This window comes from Danio rerio, chromosome 9 (genome assembly GCF_049306965.1).
Source record: "Danio rerio strain Tuebingen ecotype United States chromosome 9, GRCz12tu, whole genome shotgun sequence".
In the NCBI taxonomy this organism is placed as follows: Eukaryota; Metazoa; Chordata; class Actinopteri; order Cypriniformes; family Danionidae; genus Danio; species Danio rerio.
Genome location: NC_133184.1, coordinates 492,501 through 520,266, shown reverse-complemented (window position 1 = coordinate 520,266; position 27,766 = coordinate 492,501). Strand labels below are relative to the sequence as shown.

At 40.0% G+C, this 27,766-nt stretch overlaps 2 protein-coding genes across 5 annotated transcripts; one reads left to right on the top strand and one right to left on the bottom strand.

Moving 5' to 3' along the window:
* Positions 1-149: 149 nt before the first annotated feature.
* LOC100537317 (uncharacterized) lies at positions 150-7,930 on the top strand. 2 transcript variants are annotated; one of them, XR_012385080.1, is made up of 5 exons: positions 150-351; positions 1,836-2,169; positions 2,807-3,017; positions 5,655-6,869; positions 7,023-7,930. XR_012385080.1 is itself a non-coding variant. In XM_003199165.7 (4 exons), the coding sequence occupies exons 2-4, from the start codon at positions 1,863-1,865 to the stop codon at positions 6,010-6,012; spliced, it is 876 nt and encodes a 291-aa protein (XP_003199213.3). In that variant the 5' UTR covers positions 150-351; positions 1,836-1,862; the 3' UTR covers positions 6,013-7,930. The 2 variants fall into 2 exon arrangements, 1 of the variants encoding a protein (XP_003199213.3); XM_003199165.7 differs by having other exon boundaries at positions 5,655-7,930.
* Positions 7,931-10,689: 2,759 nt separating this feature from the next.
* Positions 10,690-26,576, bottom strand: cd101 (CD101 molecule). 3 transcript variants are annotated; one of them, XM_003199164.7, is made up of 11 exons: positions 26,369-26,576; positions 23,968-24,336; positions 22,939-23,355; positions 22,065-22,466; positions 21,544-21,927; positions 21,023-21,397; positions 19,704-20,087; positions 17,495-17,896; positions 16,610-17,416; positions 14,479-14,862; positions 10,690-12,653 (listed from the first exon to the last, which is right to left on the bottom strand). In XM_003199164.7, exons 1-11 carry the CDS (start codon positions 26,427-26,429, stop codon positions 12,439-12,441), a joined length of 4,200 nt encoding a protein of 1,399 aa, XP_003199212.4. In that variant the 5' UTR covers positions 26,430-26,576; the 3' UTR covers positions 10,690-12,438. The 3 variants fall into 3 exon arrangements, with proteins under 3 accessions (XP_003199212.4, XP_073768474.1, XP_073768475.1); XM_073912373.1 differs by lacking the exons at positions 23,968-24,336; positions 26,369-26,576 and adding an exon at positions 23,526-23,594; XM_073912374.1 differs by lacking the exons at positions 16,610-17,416; positions 17,495-17,896 and having other exon boundaries at positions 26,369-26,567.
* Between the last annotated feature and the right edge of the window lie 1,190 nt (positions 26,577-27,766).

The window sequence follows — 27,766 nt, the reverse complement described above, 5'->3', positions numbered from 1 at the left end:
TTAATATTATTTATATTTTTATTATAGTTTATAAAGGATTATCTAACAGCAAAAAAATAAATTTTTAATTGTGGGCTACTTTTATTTTGATAGCACGGCAGCATCCATGCTGCTGTCCGCTTCCAGGAGAGAGGCACTGATTTCCCTTTGTTTACAGTGATGTTAAATGCGATGTAACTGCCATAACACCGCTGTCAGGTCGAGCGGTTTTCACTAACATTACAATGCTGACTGGCTGTTCTGCATTCATGTGCGCTCAGTTCATTGGCGTCAGCAGTGTTACGCTTAAGTGATCTTCAGGAAATCCTCAGTGCATATTTGATGGTTTCTCTCTCCGTGATGGTTAAAGGGGTGAGTTTGCGCTTTTGCATTCGTTGATGTAATGTTGCACAATCACAAACAGCACGGACATCTTAGGAAATGATTTATACTGTGTAATTCTCCCTTGACAAGTACACTTTAGTAGCCAAACAGAGACGCCTGGATACGCTGTAATCAATGCTTTTGTTTGCATATGATGATGTCTGTTTTCGAGAAGGAGATTTGCAAAATAAAAAAATAAATAAAATAAAAAACAACTGGCCTGAACAACACAGTTCTGTCTTAAATTAATGATCTTTTTCTGCGTTTGCTGAAGATTTGTATTCAAAAACATGCAGTATATATGCTTTTATATATATATATATATATATATATATATATATATATATATATATATATATATATATATATATATATACACACACACACATACATTTGTATACCATTATAAAGTGTTATTATTCCCACACTTCAGCACACAAATAGCTTTAACCAAAGCAGACATTGAAATGAATGGAGATTCACACATTCTCTCCTTTTAGATGTGTGTTCTGCATTTACACTGCAAATAAAATTGTTTTGTCTGGTTTCTACCATACTAAAAACACTGATTAAACCAGCCTAGGCTGGTTATCTGGTTTTAGCTGTTCGGCCAGCCTGGTTTTAGTGGAGTTTTGGCCATTTCTTAGCTGGTCAGGCTGAGAGATGACCAGCCAAAACCAGCTATGTCCATCTTAAACCAGGCTGGGCACGCTGGTTTTAGCTGGTCATTTTCCAGCCTGACCAGCTAAGACCAGACTGTAAATGGCTGGAAACCAGCCTGGAAATGGCCAAAACCCCTCTAAAACCACCAGCTCAAACCAGTCAATCAGCTTAGGCTGGTTTAAAGGAAAGTCTAAATATCTAAAAATTCTTAAATAAAGTAGCATTTTCTTTTCTTTTTTTATTTTTTTAAAAAGACAAAACTGTTGTCTTTTTTCTTTTTTTTAAATAAGCCAAAATAAAGTGAATAAACTATAATCTTCCAGTGGTGTAACAAATTAATCTTGTTTTTCTTTTTGGCATGAGTTTATGTAGCTTGTTTTAATTTTAACATTACTTTTTAAAACAAGATTATGTTCCAGACAAACCAAAAAAATTCAAGTTTAACTCTGGGCTCAGTCGTTTTTGTTAGACTGTGGAAATTACAGCAAACCAAAGAAATATCTACAAATGCATCATTAAAAGAATCCCATCATGAGGAGATTTTAGGTTCTTACTAAAGTAAAAATAAAATATACTTTCCTTACCAAGAAAAAAAGAACACAAGCCCTGTTTCACAGGCAATTTCACACCGGACACTTCTGGGTTTAAAACTCATAATAGTAAAGTATATGGTTAGTATAGTTCGTGTGGGTTTCCACCGGGTGCTCCGGTTTCCCCCACAGCCCAAACACATTTGGTACAGGTAAAATGGGTAGTATAAATGCATAACAGATCCCCTTTAACTCAATGTTTGTTGTCGCCATCATCAGGTGTGATGGTTTCCTCAGTCCTCCATCATGTCCCACTCCTCCAAGCCTCGCTCTCTGGTGCTCCACAAACGCAGCCATGCTGGAGAGAAGCCCCACACCTGCCGGCTCTGCTCCAAAACTTTCATCTCGTCCTCTCACCTGGCTCTCCATCTGCGCTCGCACTCCGGAGAGCGCAAGTACAAGTGCAGCGTCTGCTCCAAGATGTTCATGCAGTCGTCGCAGCTGATGCGCCACAAGACCATCCACACGGGGGAGAAACCCTTCAAATGCCCCGACTGCAACAAGTGCTTCGGCCGCGCGTCACACCTGAAGACCCACAGCAGGCTCCACACAGGTCAGGAACACTGCAGTGAATGCTTTTCTTACTCAGAGTTTGGTCTTCTTTCTAGTCTAAATATCTAAAAAGGCTAAAATCAAGAGCCATTTATTAGACAAGCAAAACATATTGGGTTTCATGTCATGTCATTTTCATCTGCTTATCCGGGGTCGGGTCACGGGGGCAGCAGTCTTAGGAGAAAACTCCAGACTTCCCTTCTCCAAGAGACTTCCTCCGGGGGGATCCCGAGGCGTTCCCAGGCCAGCCTAGAGACATAGTCCCTCCAGCGTGTCCTGGGTCTTCCCTGAGGCCTGTCCTGGTGGGACATGCCAGGAACACCTCCCTAGGTAGGCGTCAAGCCACCTCAGCTGACTTCTCTGGATGTGGAGGAGCAGCGGCTCTACTCCGAGCTTAGGAAGAATGAATTTCAGGAAGGTCACATTTATCTATCAGACCTACAACTAAACATTACCAACACTAAATTGGCCAGTGTTCCAGTTTCATTGTCCAACACCTGTGTACATATATGTATGTATTATTTCTGAAAACAAGACAATATTTTTTGCCTGTCTCTAAAATGCTTCTTGATTTAAGGATGTTCAGATATTTGGACCAGAAACAGGATCAACAATATAAGCTGTTATTTGTCCCACAGGTGAGAAGCCCTTCCAGTGCACACTGTGTGACCGAGCGTTCACACAGAAAGCCGGACTCATCATTCACCTGCGTCTGCACACCGGGGAACGGCCCTTTAAGTGTGATAAATGTGGAAAAGCATTCCGCACGTCAGCTCATCTGCTGAATCACCAGGCGCTGGAGCTGGGCGAGGGCAAACACGTGTGCTCCACCTGCCACAAGGGCTTCAGGTACAACTGCACTATATATATCTAGTGTCAGGTGGTGATTTTGCGCATTTAGTCTGCTCAAAAAATTGCTTTGGTATGAATGCGGAAAAAAACGTTGTGATAGCATTGTTAAGACTGTATTTGAAGGAGTGTTCGTAAGGCTGTCGTTAAACCTTTATAATCATGACTTACACGTTTATGAAGCACTATCTAGTGTCGGGTGGTGACTGCGTGTTCAGTCTGCTCACAAAATCGCCTTGGTGTGAATGCGGAAAAACGTTATGCAACACTGCACTTCAAGGGGTTCATAAGACTGTCATTAAGCCTTTATAATCATGACTTGCAAGTTCATAAAGCACCATCTAGTGTCAGGGGGTGATTTTGCGCGTTCAATATGCTCAAAAACTCGCTTTGGTATGAATGCGGAAAAAAACGTTACAAAGGCATTGTATTCGGAGTGTTCGTAAGGCTGTCGTTAAACCTTTATAATCAAGACTTGCATGTTCATTAAGCACCATCTAGTGTCAGGTGGTGATTTTGCGCATTTAGTCTGCTCAAAAAAATCGATTTGGCATGAATGCGGAAAAAAATGTTATTATAGCATTGTTAAGACTGTATTTGAAGGGGTGTTCATAAGACTGTCATAAAGCCTTTATAATCATGACTTGCAAGTTCATAAAGCACCATCTAGTGTCAGGTGGTGATTTTGCACGTTCAATATGCTCAAAAAATCGCTTTGGTATGAATGCGGAAAAAAACGTTATGATAGCATTGTATTTGGAGTGTTCGTAAGGCTGTCATTAAACCTTTATAATCATGACTTGCAAGTTCATTAAGCACCATCTAGTGTCAGGTGGTGATTTTGCGCATTCAGTCTGGTCAAAAAATTGCTTTGGTATGAATGCGGAAAAAAACGTTGTGATAGCATTGTTAAGACTGTTTTTAAAGGGGTGTTCATAAGGCTGTCGTTAAACCTTCATAATCATGACTTGCACGTTTATGAAGCGCTATCTAGTGTCGGGTGGTGACTTTGCGTGTTCAGTCTGCTCACAAAATCGCCTTGGTGTGAATGCGGAAAAACGTTATGCAACATTACACTTCAAGGGGTTCATAAGACTGTCATTGAGCCTTTATAATCATGACTTGCAAGTTCAGAAAGCACCATCTAGTGTCAGGGGGTGATTTTGCACGTTCAGTCTGCTCAAAAAAATTGCTTTGGTATGAATGCGGAAAAAAACGTTGTGATAGCATTGTTAAGACTGTTTTTGAAGGGGTGTTCACAAGGCTGTCGTTAAACCTTTATAATCATGACTTACACGTTTATGAAGCGCTATCTAGTGTCGGGTGGTGATTTTGCGTGTTCAGTCTGCTCACAAAATCGCCTTGGTGTGAATGCGGAAAAACATTATGCAACACTACACTTCAAGGGGTTCATAAGACTGTCATTGAGCCTTTATAATCATGACTTGCAAGTTTAGAAAGCACCATCTAGTGTCATGTGGTGATTTAGCATGTTCAGTCTGGTCAAAAAATCGCTTTGGCGTGAATTCGAAAAAAACCTTACGTAACACTGCACTTCCAAGGGTGTTCACAAGGCTGTCGTTAAACCTTTATAATCATGACTTGCAAGTTCATGAAGCACTATCTAGTATCAGGTGGTGATTTTGCACGTTCAGTCTGCTCACAAAATCGCCTTGGCGGGAATGGAGAAAAACGTTAGGCAACACTGCACTTCAAGGGGTTCATAAGACTGTCATTAAGCCTTTATAATCATGACTTGCAAGTTCATAAAGCACCATCTAGTGTCAGGGGGTGATTTTGCACGTTCAGTCTGGTCAAAATCGTTTTGGCATGAATTCGAAAAACATTATGTAACACTGCACTTCAAGGGGTGTTCATAAGACTGTAATTAAACCTTTATAATCATGATTTGCAGGTTCATTAAGCACCATCATGTCAGGTGGTGATTTTGCACATTCAGTTTGCTCAAAAAATTGCTATTCATTGGTATGAATGTGGAAATAAAAAAATATAATAGCAATATACTTGAAGGAGTGTTCATAAGACTGTCATTAAACCTTTATAATCATGACTTTCAAGTTCAAGAAATGCCATCTGGTGTCAGGTGGTGGTTTTGCGCATTCAGTCTGCTCAAAAAATTTATTTGGTACAAATGCAGGAAACATTAAGACTGTATTTGGAGTGTTCATAAGACTGTCATTAAACCTTTATAATCATGACTTGCAAGTTCATTAAGCACTATCTAGTGTCAGGTGGTGATTTTGCGCGTTCAGTCTGCTTTGGTATATTACTGTTTCCGCATCAAATTCATAATGTGTGACTCTGTATTATGGCAGAATTGACCAGACACCGCAGTTCAGAACACATGAGATTTAAATCACTGCAGAGTTTAACCACATTGTAAACATTATCTGAACATTTTTCGCATTTAGCGTGTTTATTTGCGGTGGTGAACTGCATTATGGGATGTTGATCTCTGCTCTGTCCACTTCTGAAGTTGAGAATTCAACTCTACACTGAAAAGTGACTTTTATTGACATTTTAGTTGTTTGAAATAATAAAAAAGACTGTGTAATTCCTAAAAACTTACCGAAAGAGAACAAATGTTATTATGACAGTATAATACTCTCTCTGCAGGTCTCTCTCCATACTGAAACACCATGAGAAGAGCCACCAGTCTGCATTAACAGAAGCGCCTCTGTGCTGCAGCGTTTGCTCCGTGGCCTTCACTCAATCCTCACACCCGCACTTACTCAACGGACAGCAGCTCTTCCACTGCAAAGTGTGCAACCAGACGTTTGTGAAAATGTCCACCTTCGAGAAACACTGCCGCAAACACCAGCGGGACGCACATCAGTGTGTGAAGAAGGAGGAGGAGGAGGATTCGCATGATCCTCTGTATGAGCTGCATTCGGCTGCGTCCCAAACACAGAGCACTTCAGAGGTCAACACGCGCTCCAAAACCAGAGCCAGAGTCAAGAGCACTGCGGAGTAACGCTACAGTAACACTTCCCTTCAAGGGGTGTTCATAAGACTGTCATTAAACCTTTATGATCATGACTTGCAAGTACATTAAATGCCATCTAGTGTCAGGTGGTGATATTGCGCGTTCAGTCTGCTCAAAGGGTATAAACGGAGGTTGGAGCCAGCTCCAAGTGGGTTAGTCTTCGAGCTCCAAGTGGGCTGTGCAAACCTGGTGTGGTTTTTATTTTATTTATTTAGTCGTATTTAGAGTTCAATATTGTGCTTTATGAATGTCTACACCTAACCCTAAACCCAACCTCACAGTAACCTGATGTGTTTTATTAATGTCTACTCTCCACCTACACCACTTAAACCCAACCTACTTGTGGCTTAAGTCCCTCCCACTTGGAGGTCTCCGGGCTCCAGCGATACCTACTTGCAAAGAATCGCTTTGGTATGAATGCAGGAAACGTTAAGACTGTATTTGAAGGGGTGTTCATAAGACTGTCGTTAAACCTTTATAATCATGACCTGCAAGTTCATTAAGCACTATGTCGTGTCAGGTGTTGGTTTTGCGCATTCAGTCTGCTCAAAAAAACGCTTTGGCATGAATGCGAAAAAACGTTATGATAACACTGCACTTCAAGGGGTTCATAAGGCTGTCATTAAGCCTTTATAATCATGATTTGCAAGTTCATGAAGCACCATCTAGTGTCAGGTGGTGATTTTCCGCATTCAGTCTGCTCAAAAAATTGCTTTGGTATGAATGTGAAAAAAAAAACATTATGATAGCATTGTTAAGACTGTATTTAAAGGGGTGTTCATAAGACTGTCGTTAAACCTTTATAATCATGACTTACAAGTTCATATAGCACTATCTAGTGTCAGGTGTTGATTTTGCATGTTCAGTCTGCTCACAAAATCGCCTTGGTGTGAATGCAGAAAAACGTTATGCAACACTGCACTTCAAGGGTTCATACGACTGTCATTAAGCCTTTATAATCATGACTTGCAAGTTCATAAAGCACTATCTAGTGTCAGGTGGTGATTTTGCACGTTCAGTCTGCTCAAAAAATCGCTTTGGTATGAATGCGGAAAAACGTTACGATAGCATTGTATTTGAAGTGCTCGTAAGGCTGTCGTTAAGCCTTTATAATCATGACTTGCTAGTTCATTAAGCACCATCTAGTGTCAGGTGGTGATTTTGCACGTTCAGTCTGCTCAAAAAAACACTTTGGTATGAATGCGGAACAAACGTTACGATAGCATTGTTAAGACTCTATTTGAACTGTGTTCATAAGACTGTCGTTAAACCTTTATAATCATGAACTGCAAGTTCATGAAGCGCTATCTAGTGTCAGGTGGTGATGACTGTGGGGGAAACCGGAGCACCTTGAGGAAACCCACGTCAACACTGGGAGAACATGCAAACTCCACACAGAAACGCCAACTGACCCAACAAAGGCTTGAACCAGTGCTGTGAGGTGACAGTGCTAACCACTGTGCCACCGAACCACCCCAAGAGCACAACACAAGCAAATAAAAAAAATCACGTATCACATTTTTTTTAATAAAAAATAAATTAAACACTTTTTAAAGTGCATAAACTGACAAACAACTGTTGTTAAACACAATATGATTTCATTAACATGCATGTAAGGGAAATTAAGAATCAAATAAAACTGCATCAGTAGCCAAAGATAACCTGCATCAGCAGAGAGTGTAATGAGAAAATAGCAAACTGCCCTTCAGATGCTTTTTCTACTTTACAAATAAGAGTTTGTTGGCGGTTCATTCCCCTGTGGCGAACCCGGATTAATAAAGGGACTAAGCTGAAAATGAATGAATGAATTTGTATTGTTGGTCTTGTTTCTAGTCTAACATTCTTAAATCAAGAAGAGATTTTGTCTTGTTTCTTCTTGTTGTGAAATAAATTAATTGAAATTAAAGTATTTAACATAGAAGATTTTTTTAAAAAAACCTTTGTTTTTAATACTATGCATGTTTTGCTGATATTTGTCAGCTTTGTGATGGTTTGTGAGTATCATGTTTGATTTAAACTGCTCCGGTGTCCTGACATTCTTTCGTTCCCATCAGATGATGCTTCAACACTATTGGAATGGTTCTGTGGTTGGGGTTATGAATTAGGTAGGAAAGCTATATTACAGCTTCATATCACATTACTCCACGTTAACATACACTGATAGCCAAATCTGATGGGTACATACATTGTGTCATCCAAATGAGTTGCCTACTTTTTACATGGGAGGTAGGACAATCTGACATGTTTAAACAAATCGACACCGGTTTTGCATGAATGAATGGACAATCTTGCTGTGGGAGCCACTTTCACCACAAGAGGGCGACATCAATCCACACACACAATACAAATGCAAGATGAAGCAAAATCTGACAGAAGCATTTTTGTGAAAAGCAAATACGATTTCTAAATGCCTTCTCTGCACACTAAACTCAGCAGAGAGCATTTCAACAAAAATGTAAGCGGGGAAATGCAGAAAAGCTACAAAAATAACTTGTGCGACTGAAAATAATCTGCAGTTTCTTTCCAGCATATTAGTAAATATATAGTTATTACAACTTTATTTAGTTTTTTTCCCCACCATATAAGTGAATATAGATGTTGCAACTTTATTTAGGTGTGATAGTAATATATAGTAATACAAAAAATAGACTGAAATCATAAACCAAAAAAAGTAGCAGAAATTAGCACTCTTTAAATTAAAATTATCTCCCAAAAATCTAAAATGTCTTCAAATTGTATTCAAGTTTGTACTGTTTGGTGAAGCTTTAAATTACTGTACAGTATTAACCAACATAAAAATATACCATAGTAATATAGTAATATACCCAATACTGTAATGTTTTGGAGCCATACTGTAGTAGTATACAATCTGTTGTGGTGATTCTACAGTTGCTATGGTAACACAACAACTATAGAAATTAATCTGTTTTGGTCATTCCATAGTTACTAAGGCAATACTACATTTTACAGTATTTAATCTGTTGCGGTGATTCTACAGTTGCTATGGTAACACAACAACTATAGCAATTAATATGTTGTGGCGATTGTACAGTTGCTATGGTAACTCAGCAACTATAAAAATTCATTTGTTGCGGTCATTCCATGGTTACTATGGTAACAAAACAAATACAATCAATCTGTTGTTGTGATTCTACAGTTGCTATGGTAACAAAACTACAGCAATATAATCAAATGAGCCAATACTGTAGTTTAGATAAACTCTAGTGTATATTATACTACACTACACCACAGTTTACTGTAGTAAAAACTAAAGTATAGTACAGTGTTTATCAGTTCATTATAGTTAATATTACAGAGTGGTGGAGCATTCATTAATTAAGTGTACAACACACTTTACTGTAGCACAGTTTCAAAACACTATACGTTTTTATCATGTAATTAAACTTAATTAAATGCTATTTTTTGATGATCAGAAATAGAATAGTTCCCGTGAAATGCTTTGAAATGCACATTTTTTTATTAAATGTTTGACGTAATCTCCACTAAAACATGGAGAGGGTGGGGCATAGAGTAGCTCCTCCCCTTAAAAAAAAAAACAGTCTCACAGCTTTGCCAATGAGAGTGTTTGAGCTCAAGTGGATCAAATGAACAGCCAATGAGAAGAAGGGGGCAGGGCATGTCAGCCACTAGAGCGCATTTGATTGGTCAGAACATTTCATGACAAACTGAAGTGTCAACAAAATGTCATCACATACAAAGCACACATATAAAGGCAGATATATAATAAACCCTATTGAAGCTTTCCTGTATAACTTACACTAGACTATCTGCATCTTCAGGGTCTAGACTAGTGGTTAATAGTGTCAGACAGTCATGCAATGTGTTTATGCAATGAAATGCGTTTCCTCTGATTGCGCGGTCTGCTCAACACACTTGAGCAATAAAAAAAGCCACAAGCGCTGAATGAGGATTGTTGAGCAGATCTGCTCATCGTCTGATCTTCCTGTCTACCATGGAAATGACTATCAGCATGAGTCAGTGACCGCAGCTGCTGTGCTGTTACCCTTAAAGGCGCCTATTATGCAAAATTCAGTCAGCAGTGTGTCAATACATCCAGTATTCATTTTTTATAATAGACTTGATGAGTGAAACACTTTGATTGACATTCTCACTTTGTACGTGTCATCAGAGGGGGAAAGCTCCGCCCACTAGTGCCCATCTCTCCATCTCATTAGCATGTCCAGCAGGCCTGAGTGAGAAGCAGCCGTCTGTCCATTAGCCATTAGAGTGTTTGAGCTGCTGAAGATGATGTCAGCATAGACTAAGAGCATTATAGATGTGGAGCTTTAGATGAACAGCGACAGGAGCGACATAGACTGACAGAAGCATCAACACACACTCACACTGAAGCGCACACACACACCTGACCAGCACTCACAACACACACACTGCTGTTTTACATCCGTCTGTAGCTCCGCCCTCTTCTGAATAGAGCACAATCTCATTTGCATTTAAAGCGACAGTCACCAAAACACCCCAATTAGGATCAAAGCCTGAAAGGGTCAGTTTCAGAGAGCTGGAGAACACTACCTGTGTGATATTATCAACTCAAACACACACACACACACTCTAGACACAGCAGAGACGCAGCATGTAAAAAAGAGGCAGAATAGGTGAAGCTAGCGTAAAGAGAGACATGGACTATCAATTTCATTCACTTTAATGGAAAATAAAGCATCTGAATGAGTTTATAAACTGCAGAATCACATTCTGAATGTTATTATATGATACAGCTGTAAACAATCATTTAATCAAGCGCAAACATGTCTGTGGACAGCAGAGAGAAATAAAGTCAACTGACACTATCATTCATCAGTAAAATACATGCTTTAATAAGAGAGGAAATGCTTCTCATATGTCTGCCATCACTAATGCATTTCACCAACCCAAGCTCATTCTGGAAAGGTAGCCCTGCAGACGTTTCTGGAGACTGCCATTTATGTGGCCGGAGTTACGTATGGCTGCATTTCGGTATTTCAAGGGAAATAACTCTTACGCTCGCCGGTAGAGGGCTTACCTCCTCCGTGTGGAGGGCTTTTCCGCCGCATCCAGTTTGTCTGGTTAGCTTGTCGTGTTACGTCGGCTGAGCGGAGACCCGGAGAAGGAGGCGGCCGCGGCTTGTCAGGTAAGACAAAAAACAGAATCCAAAAAAAATAAAGTGAACAAGTTCATAACCAGAAGAGAATACTGTGAAATCCAAAAACAAGGTCAAAATTGGACGAGGGCTTTGCTTTTTCTGGGCGCCTTTTGTAAATCGTCGCTTGGGTTTAGGGAAGAAGGAGGAGGAGGGTGGCTGGGTCGCTCGATAGCGGCTTTTTAAGCGAAAACAGCGCGGGTGCAAATGACAACGATGATGGAAAACAAAAAACTGCACAAATATTTACCTCCCGTAAATATTACCTGTTTTGTTGTCTCCAGAAACGTCCACGGGGCTACGTTTCCAGGATGAGCCTGGGTTGCATTTCACACTTCACAATGTAGAAAAATAAGACATAAATCAAATAAAAAATAACAAGCTCATATGCGTAATGTATTTAGAGAGAAAGATTTAACACTGCAACACCACCTGTGTGCTATTTACAGCGAACTAATGTTTGCTTAGAGTATGAATCAGTGCCGACTCAGTCTCACAGCACTGTGTGCCTTTCTGATTCAGTGGCTAATTCATATTCATTTGTACAATATGCTTCTCCCCTTGGTCACGTGGGTTTCCCCAGGGTTCCTCGGTTTCCTATCACCGTCAAAAAACACAGCTTAAGTTAATTGACTAATCTAAATCAGCATCATAGACATGCTGCTAGTCAGTAGTCATCTCTTGAGAGCGATCACTTCATCAGTTCTCCAGATCTGCCTGAGCTCAAACTCCACTCTCGCCTTGCAAACAGGAGGGAGCCCAGGGCTCGAGGATCTCATGAGCTCAGGGCTCTCTCCCAGGACAGCATGCAAAACACGCTTTATAATCAATCATCAGCTGAGTGTGAACTCTTGAAACACAACTTTAAAAATTCAACTTTGGAAATGCAGAAGTTTCCATTTGGTGTGCAGTATAAAACTTAAACTCTCTCCTATCAGTCCTTCATACTCTCATCCAGCACCTCACGGTTTGTCACGGGGCATGAATGACATATTGCTGAATGAAGGTGAAACTGACGAACCACAGCTGAAGTAAAAAAATAATAATTCGAAACTGAGGACAGATTGGAGAACTTGGGGGATCATGAAAGAAACATGTAAGCAACTCATGTAAACACCTTAATCATATTATTGCCTTATTCAGATTAAGGTCAATAGTTTAATAACTGATGTTCTTGCAAACGTAGTCAGAGTCTTGTAGACACATTCAAAGTTGATAACTATTAGTAAAAATACTATCACAGTGCTGTGGCGGAGAGGCTAGGTGTGATTGTCTGCACATGAGCTGTCGCCCGGCACAGGGGAAAGAGGGTTGTTTTCAGCCCACAGACAGTCCTTCTTTTTCTTCAGCTCACAGTTCCTCTTGTGCTCGCGTCTCAACAACAATACAATGACCAGCACAAGAAAACAGATCAGAGGAACGGTGATTCCCATTGTTACTCCTAACGGGTCTGCTGACTGCTTTTCAGGATCATCTGAGAAAACAAATCACATGTTGGATCGTTACTTATTTAAGAAAAAGATTTGAAAAACAAAACACATTTATAGGGTCCTATCATACACCCAGCGCAATGAGGTGCAACATGTGTTTGACGCGATGTGTTGCTATATTCAGAGCAGTGGAACAGTATTTTTCATGTTTTGCGTCAATATGAGGGCTGATGGATGTGTTCAGTGGAGAGAGTTTCCACCGTTTCCTCACTCCACCAAAGTAAAGGAGTAAAGTAAAGGAGTAAAGTAAAGAGGCTGAATGGAGGAGGCTCGTTCTTTATCCTTTGCGCTGCAGATGCTCTGTTTAACTGTGTTCTCGCAAGTGAAGCGTTCAGTTTTTACACTTACAGAGTCGCCATGTAAATAATGCACCATGGAGCGATGCAACTGACTCTTAAAGGGAATGAGAGACTTGGTTTAATGCAGGTTATGCTCAAAACACAGCCAGAACTCATTAAGAGAATCAGCTCAACCCTGTTAGACCATACAAGTGGATCCAGTGCTTTTGCACCATGTGCTTTAGACTTTCCACATAGATCGTTAAAATACAGCCCAGAGTGTAAATGCACTGCAAAAAATGCTTTTATTTTATTTATTTATTTTCTTTACATTGAATCTTTGCCTTGTTTCTAGTGCAAATATCTAAAATTCTTAAATTAAGAAACATTTTCTAAACAAGCAAAAATATTGTCTTGTTTTAAGAAATCTTTCCTACGGCTTTCCTAGCCCCTGATTTTTCAGAGGTCACCACAGCCGAATAAACCGCCTATTCCAGCATATGTTTTACACAACAACAATAGTATCTGCATGCAGCCTTTATGATGCAAGCTGAGATTGCATCACTCAGCGATGCAATGTCAGACACAATGCACTCAAATGGAGCGAGTGACGTCACTGTGAGGGGTAGGGTAAGGGGTGGGGTTAGGTGAGCCCATTAAAAAGCATTGGATGCAGCTCAGATTGCACTGCACCAGTCTCACCACAACAGTTGCTCTTCTGCAACCCATCACCAGGAAAGTCTTAAAAAATAATGTGTCAAAATTAAGGTTTTCCTTAAAACTTACATTAGAAATATTAGAAGTATACTGTTGATCCTAGAGGTGTGAAGCTACACTGGTCTCACGGTTTGGTTCGGTTATGATTATCATACCATTGATTAAATTCGATATCACTCAGCACAAGAATTCTTGTATTAAAATGTATAAATATATTGAAATTTATATATTATTTGTTATACAGTTTTGTTTTTTAATACAAACAGTCAGAACTGTACCTTTAAAAAGTACATTCACAAAACAACATGAGTATTTATAGGTAATAAACTCATGTAAATATCCCTTTATGAGCCCATATGATTGGTCAAGCGCTCAACAGAAAGGGCTGCACTTGGCTATAACATTCTGGCGCAGTTCACTGATGATAAACACTGATAAACGGCAGCGGCGGTCACAGCTGATCCTTGATAGACGAGGAGGAGAAAACTCACTCTGCAGACATGCTCGTGTCTGTATCTAGATGTATCGCTGTAACAGCCGAGAGGAGAGGAAAAGTTACACCAGCAGGTCAAATGGCCACAGTGAGAGAGAGAAATTAAGTTTATTTTCCTTTTCTCAATCGCAGTGAAACAGGGCTTCTGCTGTACTTCAGTGTCAGTGAAAGACCGTCCAGCATGTGATAACCAGTAATGATCTGATACTAAACCGATACCCAATCGTCCGCCTCTGCATCGCAGTGCACAGAAGAAACATTTATTTTGACACCTCTAGTTAATGCTAATATAAATACACATTTCTGAGTTGAGATCATTACCTTTAATGTGAACGTGGACAGAGAGCACTCCAGAGCGGTCTGAAGCCAGTCTCTTCCAGGTGTTATCAGTGTGAAGCCACTCTTCTACCTGACAGTAGTATTTCCCCTTATCAGTGGGGTCGGTCTGTGGCACGGTCAGTTTATAGTGTGTGGCGTCTGGTCGTCCAAACACCAGATATTTATCATTGAGAGCGCTGTGTAGAGTACCATCATGCTTGGCAGTGAATATAACATGGGTTACTTCTTCTTCAACTTTAAACCATGTGACCTGAAAGGCAGATTTATCACTGGACTGAGAGGCAATGATGCAATCGGCGGTGAACCCAGCCTGAAGATTGGTAATGTTGAGGGTTTGGTTCTCCTTCTGCACACGCAGATTACTTTCTGTAAAAAAGAAACACAGAGATTAGACAAAACGACTGAAATGGGAAACACTCACCTTGATGGTTCTGAATAATATGACAGAAGTGTACAAGCTGTTAATAAGACTGCACTAAGGTCATGTTCACACGTACATGGGTTTATTTATGCACAGAGTTTATCCCTTTATCCGTTTTTTTAAGTTGCATTCACATAAAAACAAAAACACTGTCGCATGGCAAATCAACAGATGGTGATATAACATTAATAGCAAAGAATTGGTGGCCAATCAGAAGACTAAAAAGTAGAGCCCAATATGATGTTAAACGGAGGAAATAACATCACGCACAGCAATGTTTAGAAGCAAAAAATCTACTTTCATGAGCCACACGACCACACTGTAACCGCAGTGTGTTTTACAGGGGTGTTTGACCCCGCAATTAACCCTTGAGTCAAGCTTGAAAGAGATTTTGGGGGTGTGCACTTGAACAGTGCTAAATAGTTTGCCCCTATAACCCCACCTGACAGTCCATATCATTGTGAATGCATGACTGCACCCAGCGGGCTATGCAGGAAAATATTTAGTCGCAATCTGAACATCTACAGATCTTGAGCACCAAAAGACACCTTAAGAGTTCAAAAGACACTTCTCAGGTAGACTGCAAAAATGCTTTTCTTACTTAGATTTTTTGTCTTGCTTCTAGTCCAAATATCTTTAAATTCTTAAATCAAGAAACATTTTCTAGACAAGAAAAACATATAGTCTTGTTTTCAGAATTAATATGCCAAAATTAGGTGAGTTTTTCCTTAAAACAAGCAAAATAATCTGCCAATGGGGTAAGCAATATAATGTTACGTCAAAAGAAAAACAAGATTAATTTGCTTACCCTATTGGCAGATTATTTTGCTTGTTTTAAGGAAAAACTCACTTAATATTGGCATTTTATTTCTCAAAACAAGACTTATGTTTTGCTTGTTTTGCTTGATATAAGAAATTTTAGATATTTAGACTAGAAACAAGACAAAAAATCTAAGCAAGAAAAGCATTTTTTGCAGTGTAGACAAGAATTCTGGCCTAGATTTTGCCTTTAGCTGGCACAGCAGGCAATCATCCAGCACGGGTATGCAGGATGTGGGCCGAACATAAGGTTGCACCATCTTTAAGGCGGCAGCCAGATGTCAAATGTAGTATTTGGCTCAGATGTTAAAAACTGAACGAAGGTTGCCCTATCTTAACCCACATTTAAAATACATTTGAATTATTTTTGAGTAAAGAAAAAAATTCTACCAATCAGGTCACTTCGAGAATTAACTCGGCCCAGATATGGTCCATGTTTAGCCCTTTTCTGGAAGCCAAACTTGGACCAGTCATGTACTGTAAATCACTGCGGCTTCTGGGCCAAGCAAAAGCTGATTTTGTGGGCCAGAAAAATTTTGCTATGTGGGTAGTTTGCTCTGGTGTAGCCCTAAAAAAAAGGCGGTGTACTATTACACCAGACCAGATTTTAAATGAAAGTAGGCAAAGAAACGACGAAAGTTAATCTTTCCTTGATTCATTGGATATATATATATATATATATATATATTTTTTTTTTTTTTTTTTTTTTTTTTTTTACATCAGTTACCTGTATTTAAGTTGTTCAAGTGTTAGCAATTGTTCAAGTGGCTCTGCAGTGAGCACCTTCTCAAAAAAAAACCCTGCAGAATTGAAATGTTCATGTAAACAGGGCCTAAGCGACTAAAATTGGATAAATGTAAATAGATGTATTACCGATACTGTGAACTGTGACGGTGGTTAATCCTGACTGGCTTTGTGCTGTTTGTGTCCACCGGCCCTCACAGTCAAGCTGGAACATCTCAACCCTACACTGATAGCTTCCAGCATCAGCTATACCTGCGTTTCGCACGGTCAGATGGAACGTATTGGTAGTCGGTCTAGAAAAGCGTAATCTGTCCTTAAGCTGCTGGTTCCCTGTCCCATACTGAAGATGACCATTGTAGGAGTAGACCAATAACACAGTCCCGCTTGAAGAGTCTGGGCTATTGAAGATCCACCTGAGATTATAGTGATGAGATGGATCCTTTGTTTTCACACTCAGAGTGCATTCAAGCTCAAACTTCTCTCCGTGCTTGATGGTAATGCTCTTGTCAGTGTTATCCATGGTAAAGTTCTCCTTTTTTTGGCTTTCCTCAGTCTTCACTTGGATTGATAGCTGCCCGGACTTGTCTTCACCTATTCGTCTCCACTTGTTTGCTGCTGTCTGAATCCACTCCACAACTTGACAATGGTAAAGGCCAGAATCAGCGAGGTTGGTGTTTGGCACGGTCAGCATGTATTGCTTGGCACCTGGGCGTTTGAAGACCAGATCTTTATCATTGATTGCGCTGTGTAGAGTTCCATCACGACTGGCATTGAAGATGATGATGGGTCGCTCATTTTCCAGACCTTTAGACCAAGTCACCTCAAACACAGATGCATCACTGGACCGCGAGTCAATGATGCAGTCAATGGTAAATCCCTCTTGCAGATTGGTAACACTGCGGCTTTGGTCCTCTTTGCGCACGCTCAGTTTGTTCTCTAAATATCATAGAGGACTTTCAGTTATTATCAGAGATTTTCTTTATTTTTCAGATTTTTTAAATATGAAGTACTCACCTATAAGCTGAACAGCAACATTGGTGTAACCGGACTTATCGCTTGCCTTAGCTGACCAGTGGCCTTTACAGTCCACCTGGTACTGTTGAGCTTGACAGTGGTAGCGCCCCCTGTCTGTCTGAATGGCTCTATGGATGGTCAATTGGAAGATACCCACCGCTGGACTGAAGAAATGGAGTCGTCCTGCAAGCTCTGGGTCATAGCTGCTGTATATCAGGCGGCCATCATAAAAGTACGTCAGAAGTGTCACACTGGCGGACTGATCTTGGGTAAAGAACCAGGTAAGAGAGTAGCGAAGTGTGGAGTCAGAGCCAGAACCATCCACTGAGCAATTCAACATCAGCGGCTCTCCCTCTTTAACATTCAGCTCAGTGTCAGCTTTATTCATTCTGAAATCACTGGCTGAAACAGAAGACAATTACAACAGAGGGTTAGTATGAGTTTTTAAATCAGGGATCACCAACCTTGCTCTAGCAGGGAACTATCCTGAAGACTCCGGATCCATTCGCCATTTGCGAGTCTTACCTATTAGAGTAAGATCTTCATAATAGTAGCCTAGGGGTGTTTATCCCTGTTCCTGGAGATTTACCTTCCTGCAGACTTCAGCTCCAACCCTGATCAAACACACCTGAACTAATTCTATAGGACCTGAACAGTACTTGATAATTGCAGGCAGGTGTGTTACTCTATTGCAGCTGAAATCTGCAGGAAGGTCGATCTCCAGAAGCAGGGTTGGTCATAAAACAGGGGTGACCAAATCTGTTCTTGAAGATCCACCTACCTGCCTACCTTCGAAGCTAGAATCACCGGGCAGACAGAAGCCCTGCCCATGACGCGACATGCACAAATAGATGCAAGAACACTTTGAGTTTACTCCATTCACGGGTCAAATTCACTTCATAATAGATGCAGATTCGCGTCATGGGCATGGTATCTGTCTGCCTGGTGACTCTAGCTTCATAGCTAAATGGCTAACATGGATGTTATTGAGAGAATAGCTGTGTTTATGTGCTTTGGGAAGGCTGAAAAACAGCGTAGATTCATTCGGCACCATCTATGGGTCTACTAGATCCTTTAGGGTACCCTTTAGGGGTACTCAGCTCTGAGTTCATCAACTCCTCCAGGACCTGTACCTGGATGATGAAGGCGTTTAGCGCTGCTTTAGACTGACCTGGGACCAGTTTGATGAGCTGTTGTATGGTGTCGGCAAGAGGACTCCAACAGTAGGCACTATGTCATAATCACACCCCTATAAGAGCAAGCTCCTGATTGGTTAACTCTTCAAATGTCTGCTGAAGTTCAGATTTTCCAACTCGAACAATTCAAACACTCAACTCGAACCCATTCATTTGTGCAAATCGCATCATTCATGCCATCTCATTCACGCAAATCTTGCTGCAGGATATCTATTCACTCCTTTGCATTGACTAAACATGTAAATCCCTCGCGCCTGATGCTTCATTGGTCTGGTGTGGATGCACCAGTAGACCATCCAGGAAACTTTGGAATACTCAATACAACTTACTATAATTTGAGATACAGTAATGGTGTTTTTGAATAATATTTAGGATAAATACTACACAAATTGTGATGCAGCACATGATTATTATAATAATTAATAATTCCTTGCATGTATATAGTGATTTTCTAGACACTCAAATCACTTTACAGATTGGGGGAATCTCCTTGTCCACCATCCACCTGGATGATGCAACGACAGCCATATTCCACCAGACCACACCAGCCAATTGGTGGAGAGAAGACAGAGTAATGGGGATGGATGGAGGCAAATTTAGCCAGGAAGCCAGGGTTAAACCCCTACTCTTATTCAAAGGACATCCTGATATTTTTAATGACCATCTGGAAGACGGCGCTCTAGTAGTCTGAGCAGTATACTCCCCTTCACAATACTGGTGCATCAGGACCCACACAGACCACAGGTTGAGCACCCCCTGCTGGCCTCACTAACACCACTTCCAGGGGCTGCCTAGCTTTCCCATGTGGTCTCCCATTCAGGTACTGACCATTACAGCCCTGCTTAGCTTCAGTGGACAACCATGTGAGAGCTGCAGAGAGCTACAGTAGCTGTCGGATTAGCAGGTTCAGGTGAGTTTTTGATCACCGTCACAGATTATTCAGCACTACACAATTTGCATGAACTTATACTTCCAACTACTTAAAAGATAACGGGGATGTACATGTGTTTTACCTTTCTCTTTGACAATAAGCTCTGTGGAAGCAGATAATTTCTTCAGGGAATACCAGTCCCCAAGAGGATCCTGAAGCCACTCTTCCACCTCACAGAGGTACTGGCCACTGTCAGTGGTTCTGGCCTGATGCACAGTCAGCTGAAAAGTGTGTTTCTGTCTTACTGTCATGCGGATTCTCTGGTCCATCTCTACCCCAGCTGCTGGACCGTACTTGACAACAGCGTCTAGGTCCATATTTAAGAGCATCTGAGACCCAATCATCCAAGTAATTGTGAAACGAGAGGAGTTTGTGGTTTTTTTCAGGATGGAGCATTCAATCTTAGCATCAGTGTTGGCAGTGGTTTCCTGGCGAGACTTGAGTGTCGACAGTCTCAGTTTGCTGTCTGTCATTAGAAATTGCATGGAGAGGAAGAGAGAGATGTTAAACACAATTCTGATTCTTCAGTCATCTAAATGCTTTATAAAAGCACATTACCCTGTTGAAAAATCCAGCTTAAACTAGCCTAGGCTGGTTGGCAGGTTTTAGCTGGTCAACCAGGCTGGTTTAAAAGGGGTTTTGGCCACTTCCAGGCTAGTTTCCAGTCATTTCCACCCTGGTCTTAGCTGGTCAGGCTGGGAGATGACCAGCTAAAACCAGCTTGACCAGCCTAGCCAATCTGGGAGTCCAGCCAAAACCAGCTATGTCCAGCTTAAACCAGGCTGGTCAAGCTGGTTTTAGCTGGATTTAACTGGTCATTTTCCAGCCTGACCAGCTAAGGCCAGGCTGGAAAGTGGGGCCTGCAAGTGGCCAAAACCCCTCTAAAACCAGTCTGGTCAACCAGCTAAAACCAGCCAACCAGCCTAGGCTGGTTTAAGCTGGATTTTTCAGCAGGTTATGCTGTGCAGAGACTAAGAAACACAAACATGCTAATAAATACAAGAGGTAATTCATTCAATTTGGCAATCAACATTTTTACTTCTGGGAACTGGCTAAAAATAACTTCGTTTAAGAACTGAAGATCAACCGTTTGGATTGCTTATTTTGAGTTTGACCTCTATTTCTGATTTTTCTACTATTGCTCTTTATTACCCATTGGCTTTGTCTACTGTATGGACTGCTTCTTCTGTGTTTTTACCCAGTGTCTGATTACACGTTTAGATTATTTTTTTTATTTGTTTTTTTTTTTACTTTGCCTATAAGAACTCCTGTATATGGCTTCTATTTCTATTTCCACCTTACACTTACACCAGGTTGGGATAAGTGTAGGGTTAGGAAAACAAATAGGTTTAAAATAGGAATGCACTTTATAAATACATCAACATATACAGCTGTATTTACCAGGTTTTTGTATAGTCACTGCTAGTAAGTTGGAGTTCTTTATGGCTTTCTGTCTACCCCTTTGATAGGCATCAACTTGGCACTGGTACTGTCCTTCTTGCCGCTTGCTGGCTCTCGGCATGATGAGAGTGAATATTGTGCTGGAAGGCTGTTCTTGAACTGACAGCTGATAATTTCTCTGATCTGTTAACCAGGTGATTTCTCCAGCGTTGTGTATTGTTAAGATATCCTTCTGTGCAGTTGAATTGAAAGACCGAAACATCCAGCGTACAGCCAAAGAAACCTCAGGTCTTTCAACTATACACAGTAACTTGACTGGAGAATCTATAGGTGCAGTTATTTCGCGACTTATCAAGGTGACCTTCATTAGAGATTCTGAAAGGAAAACATGCTGTGATTATTCATACTCGGCTCTCAGTAACATGCAGTGAAAATAGGAGAAAAGTAATGACACAGGTTGCACGTCTACTGATGCAGAAGGTTTCTGTGTTCCTGAGATTAGTGTGTGTGTGTAGTCTTACCAACTGAACGCACTGCAACTTTATTTTGCTGAGACTGGGTGTGTGTTTTCTTCATCTCGCCATTGCTCTGTATGATCCACTCAGACACAATGCACCTGTATTCACCACTGTCAGATAATCCAGCTTCACCAATCTCCAGGGTGAAGTTTCCAGCTGGAGAATGGAGAGTTTGAACATGCCGACTCTGGTACCTCTTCCCAGTATCTTTCATCACGCCCTCATGGGTCAGACTAGTGACGTCACTGAAGGAGTCCACAGAGTCTTTCTTGTGTTGCCATGATACTGATAAAGAACCCTTGAACCCCGACACAGAGCAGGTGACCTGTAGAGCATCTCCTTCAGTCACTGCATCCTTCATCATCATGACCACAGCCAGATCACTCTCTGACCAGACAAGCAAGAACAGACAGTGTCAGGGTGCGCATGGTCATGCTAAAGCTTTCATTGTACAAATAATGTTTATCTACAAGATGCAAACCAATGTGTGGAGTATTTTAAGATTGTAGAGGAGGAGCAATTACCTTTAGTCGTGATGTTCACAGTCTCAGGGTTGGACAGTTGTTTTTGCACTCTTTTGAAGGTGCCGTCTTCATTCATGCTCTCCTGCCATACTTCACACTGGTATTGGCCCTGATCTTCAGTTCGAGCTGAATGGATGCTCAGCAGGTAGTCTGTTAGACTTGTTTTCACTGCTCTCATCTCTGCTGAATTCTCTCTGTCTTTATAACTATCAAATACGGTGAGCATCCCAGAAGGCCCGATCTGGGCCACGTTCTTTCCGTTCTTCATCCACGTCACAGAATAGAAATAGCCAGGAAGATTCTGTGCTTTCACACTGCAGCGGATGTCCAGTGCATCTCTCTCCTGTAGGGGCCCTTTTGAGGCCTTTGTGGAAACACTGAATGATCCTACATCTTGGGCCTCTGTTGAGACAGGAAATATAATGAGGTCAAACAGATTCTCTTGTGCAGCTTCCTGATTGCAGTCTTAGTGACACTGTCATTACACCAGGCTCTGATCTGTATAGATTACACAAGAAGTTCTCATGTTATAGTAAGTTACTACTCTTTTTGGATGGATACAAAGACAGCAGGGATAACTAACAATAAAACAATGAAAGAAAACGTCCGATATCTTTAGCTATTCATTTTAAAAGGTCTAAGATTTATCAGGCTCATGCATCTGTCATTTTGTAGAAGTAAAACATGGGGAAGGCTGTGTAACGCCCTCATTTTCAAAAACTAAATGCAAACCACCGCAGGTAACAGAAAACCACTCAAGGTCACAGAGTGCATTGATTAGAAATCTACTGTTTGAGCTTCAAAGTATTAAATGGAGAACGCATGAAACTTCAAACAAGAAAAAATATTTTAAATTAGAAAACGTAAACCTCACCGATTGGTTTGATCTCCACATCACATGCTGTAGAGGTTTTGTGCGCAATCTCTGTCCAGTTACGATCTGGGTCTTGGATCCACTGGACGGTTTTGCAGTAGAACTTCCCCTGGTCTGACTGCTGCACTTGAGGCATCTTCAGTCTGTATGTTGTGTCCTCTACTTTATCCATGCTGATCAGACCTGCATGGTAGCGATCCTCAAATCCTCCTCCTGGCTTTACAGTGAGATCTCTGTCCAGAGTGATGACTGGTCGGGGGTCCTCATCTTCTGCACTATGGACGTACCAGGTGACCGACAGATGGGTGTGTTGAAAAGTCTCACTGTAGACCTGGCACTCAAGCTGAAGTGGATCACTCTCAAACAGACTCTGAGTGGGAGAACCAGAATATATGGCCTTCAGGGTGTCCGGTACCACTGTGAATAAAACAAACCTTCTTGACAACTTGCCAATTATCAAAAGCAGCACATTTGTTATTGAGCAAAGATAGTACTAGTGACTAACTTCTAGGAACAAGACACATTTATTATGTGTTTATTTGCTTATTAAAGTTGTTTAAAATGTGTAATGGTTCCTGCCTCCTTACCTTCTCTGAGGTTTAATCTTGTTACAGCAGGAAATTACTGCTGGCTTTTTCAACTACAACAGCTAGCTTGGTTTTGTCAACTCAAAGCGAATCCTTTAATCCAATCACGTTTAATTTAATCAAGTCTATTCAGCCATCAACATGATATAAGATATAATCCCTCCTGACTAGCAGTTTTGGAAGTATTCAGACCAACACATTTGTCAACAACTGCGAGTTTAAAGTCATGTAAGTCTTCTTTCTTCTCCATTCTGTTGCTCAGTTTGAACTTAACACCTAAATGCACTGAGTTTAAGACATGAGACATGGCTGATTAAATATGTGCATTGATAAGCAGTCAAACTGACATGCATAATAAAGTTATCGCTGGAATAAAAGAAACCTGGAGATCTCTAGATGGGAGATGCCATTGAATAAAGTCAAACTTAAATAAATATCTTACCGTTAAGTGTTGTTTCTGCTTCATATACTCCAAACAATCTGGGATCTGTACTTGGGGTGTGACAGAAGATTTGTCCCGCATCATCCATCATCGCTTTTTTGATCCTCAAGAGAGCCGAAGACCCCGTCATCCTCTCGATCTCAATTTCTTTTTGCTTCACCCTGTCGGAGAACCTCGCAAAGGCAAAGTCTGGCTCTTTAGTACTGATGATGTTGAATTCACCTTTTTTTTTTTTGACACCAAATTCGAAGTCCTGCTCACTCGAGCCTTTAAACCCACTAACACTACAGAAGATGGAGAAGGGAAATCCTTCCACTCTGTACAGGGGGCCATCCTGGATCTGGACCACACGCTGACCGTCACACTGATCTGTGTGGAGAGTGGCGTTAGACAGACAATAAATATCTTTAAATATACTTGAAATGATGCCGTTGTCATGATTTGCTCTGTTCAGTTTGGTAACAAATTTAATTTAGTGACCAGATTTTAAGATGCAATTGGGATCTAACATGAGAACAAAGAGATCTCACTTATGATTAACAAAGAGTTTATAAATGTGGACTACAGTTTATTCATTTTTGCTCACACTTTACTTTGAGGGTCTGTTTGTTGAATTGAAGAATTTAAGTTTAATATCCTAATCAATATTGGTAGAAAGTCTGTAATTATGACCCACATGGTGCCTTTTTGTCTATTCCTGCAACATTAGACTGGTTTTCTTGTCCAGGATCTCAAATGTGAAAGAGCAGATATGATTTAAGAGATTCTGCACATTGATTTAGTCAATAAAAAAAGCTTGTTAAGACTGTACATATTTGCATAGATTACTTATATGCCATTTTGTCAATGTTCAATGCTAATTACATTGAAAGTCCAGTTTAAGTGTTTAGTATTGTTTAGTTATGCAAGTTTTGCATGCCATATTCATTAACATTAAGAGTGAATTATGCAGTTTTAATTTTGGGGTGAGCAAAAACCAAGTCCACATTGTCAAACATTGAAACAAATTACACAATGCACAAATACTCTTTACTTTAAGAACCAATTCTCCTATTAACTAGTGTCTTATTATCGGTCTATGATGAAGATATTGTGTTTACTAGTACTTAAAAAGCTTATATTCTGATCTTATTCTGCATCTCTAACACCTAAATGTGTATATTTCCCAGTGTAATAAACAAGATTTGAGTTTTAATTCTGCGGTGAGCAAACTCCAAGTACAACTTCACACAGTCAAGCCTTGAATAAAAGTAACACAATACACAAATACTCAAAACGATAACCATCTACTGTTTACATTTCATTACATTTAATTCTCACTATTTACTAGTCTGTTTATGAGTACATCTCTAATGCCTACACCACACCTGAACCCAAGTACTAGCATAAAAACTATTTTATCGAGTTTATCGAGGCAAAAGTCACAGCTATTTTTTTTATTAGAAGTGAGAACTGTATTTCAAAATATAATATGACTCCAAAACTTTATTAATCCTCAGTAAATTATCAATTTATAATTGAACTCAAAACACCATAAAACCCAACAGCCAACTTCATCAAAGTAAATGAGTGCAGTTAACTCAACATTGACTGAAGTTAAATCTACTCATTAGAAAAGAGTTTTGAACTCAGTGTTGAAGGTGATGAGTTCATGAAATTCCTCATTACTTCAGTTCACAGTAATCATATAGAGTAGTTTTTGAACTCAAAAGGTTTGTTGCAATTGGTTTCCTCAAACAGTTTGAGTTGCGTTAACTTACTGTGTTTTACAGTACACAATCGAGAATTGAGTTCTCTTCATTTATTAGGTTTTACTGTGCTCAAATTGCTTCATTTACTCAAATGGATTAAGTTCACAGTACTCATAATGATTCGTTTTTGAACTCAAATGGTTTGTTGCAATTGGTTTTCTCAAACGGTTTGAGTTACCTTGACTTACTGTGTATATTTCTCAGTATAATTAAAGAGATTTGAGTTTGAATTCTGCGCTGAGCAAACACTAAGTACAACTTCACACAGTCAAGCCTTGAAAGTAACACAATACACAAATACTCAAAACGGTAACCATCTACTGTTTACATTTAAGCACTAATTCTCATTATTAACTAGTGTTAGAGATATAATTAAGATTTAGTCTGTTTATGAGTACTTATAAAGCACATATTCTGCAGGATCTTATGCTTCATCTCTAATCCAACACCATACTTAAACCCAAATACTGCCTTAATAACTATTAATTAGCAGATAACGGTTTAATGGTTTAGTAGAAGTGAGAATTGTACCTCAAAATAAAGTATGACTCCCAAAACTTATGGTTTAGATTAGTGTGTATATATATATATATATATATATATATATCCCAGTATAATATTTGTAAAATAACATAATTTCCTGGTCTTACCCCACTGCAGGAGACACAGCAGCAGCAGCAGCAGCAGACGCCCCGACACAAAGTCCTCCATCACCAAAGGTAATTCAGATTAATTCAGACATAAACTGAATCCAGATTTCAACAAGCAAAGCGCAGAAACGTCCTCTGAAGCAAGCGGCGCTGACACATCAGACACAAAGGAGGAAACAAACGTGTGGGTTTCCTGTTGTCTGACGCCTATTTATTTACAAGCAGATGTGAGAGTGTGTGTTAGAACACATCAGCATCTCGAAAGCAGAATGACCATTGAAAAATACATTAAAGATCCTATTGCCTTCTGCTGTTTCATATTAATGCACACTGTACAGTGATTTCAATGGTGAAAATGCTACAGTAAACAATCTGTGACCTGCTCATCAGTGAATATTTATAATATATACAGTTAATGCCAACGTTTCACTGCAAAAAATGCTTTCTCACATAGAGTTTGTCTCATTTCAAGTCCAAATATTTAAATATTCTGAAATCATGAAGCATTTTCTAGACAAGCAAAAAAATCTGTCTTGTTTTCATCAATAATGAGTCAAAATGAAGAGTTTTTCTTTAAAATAAGCAAAAAATAATCTTGTCGAAATGGAAATAAGAATATGTTGCTACCAAACCCTTTTCCCTTTTGTTTGCAGTGTTTGCTTTATATTTTCCTCACAGGACAGTCGACACTGCTGTTGAGTTTTTGACTCTCATTCTCACATTATTTTGTTGGCAGTCTTTATTTGAAATGGTTAATGCAGCAGATGTTCCTCTGTAAATAAGTTTACTGTAAGATCTAATAACCACTAACACCTTTCTCTGTTTCCTCATTCATTCAGCTTATTCTCATTCTTCACTGTTAAAAAGTGCTGAGCTCAATAAAACTCCTTCAGTTTGTCCAAACACAAATAGATTCAGTTAAACTCAATTGTTTTGACAAATGTAATTGGATTGAACATATAACATTTTAAAAAATTCAATAATCGTGTTGTTTCAGCTCATATCAAATAAGTACAGTGTAAAAAAACAGGTCGCCTTACATTTTAAGCTGAATTGGATTAACCGTATGAGTCCATTGAATGTATATTATGTTAAACTGACTTGCGTAACTTAAAAAATTAAGTTAGAACATGATTAACTTATGAGTTAACTCAAACGTTTAAGAAGCTGCAATGAACTGAAAACATCTGCTGTCAGGACTTATCATCTCATCATAACATTGAGTGTTGATGGCCAATGACCCCCCCACTCCAAACCAGGTGCTCCGGCTTCCCCCGCAGTCCAAACACATGCGCTATAGGGGAACTGATCAACTAAATAGTGTGTTTGAGTGTTTCCCAGAACTGGGTTGCAGCTGAAAGTGGATCTGCTGCATAAAACATGTGCTGGATAAGTTGG

What these genes read in the sequence shown, in the direction of transcription:
- LOC100537317 (XM_003199165.7), top strand. Translation starts at nt 1,863, where the DNA reads ATGTCCCACTCCTCCAAGCCTCGCTCTCTGGTGCTCCACAAACGCAGC. An exon ending in CCACAGCAGGCTCCACACAG is followed by an intron (nt 2,170 to 2,806) that starts GTCAGGAACACT and finishes TTTGTCCCACAG; the next exon opens with GTGAGAAGCCCTTCCAGTGC. An exon ending in ACCTGCCACAAGGGCTTCAG is followed by an intron (nt 3,018 to 5,654) that starts GTACAACTGCAC and finishes CTCTCTCTGCAG; the next exon opens with GTCTCTCTCCATACTGAAAC.
- cd101 (XM_003199164.7), bottom strand. Translation starts at nt 26,429, where the DNA reads ATGGAGGACTTTGTGTCGGGGCGTCTGCTGCTGCTGCTGCTGCTGTGT. An exon ending in AGCAGAAACAACACTTAACG is followed by an intron (nt 23,356 to 23,967) that starts GTAAGATATTTA and finishes TTTTATTCACAG; the next exon opens with TGGTACCGGACACCCTGAAG. An exon ending in AGTGACTATACAAAAACCTG is followed by an intron (nt 20,088 to 21,022) that starts GTAAATACAGCT and finishes TTCTAATGACAG; the next exon opens with ACAGCAAACTGAGACTGTCG.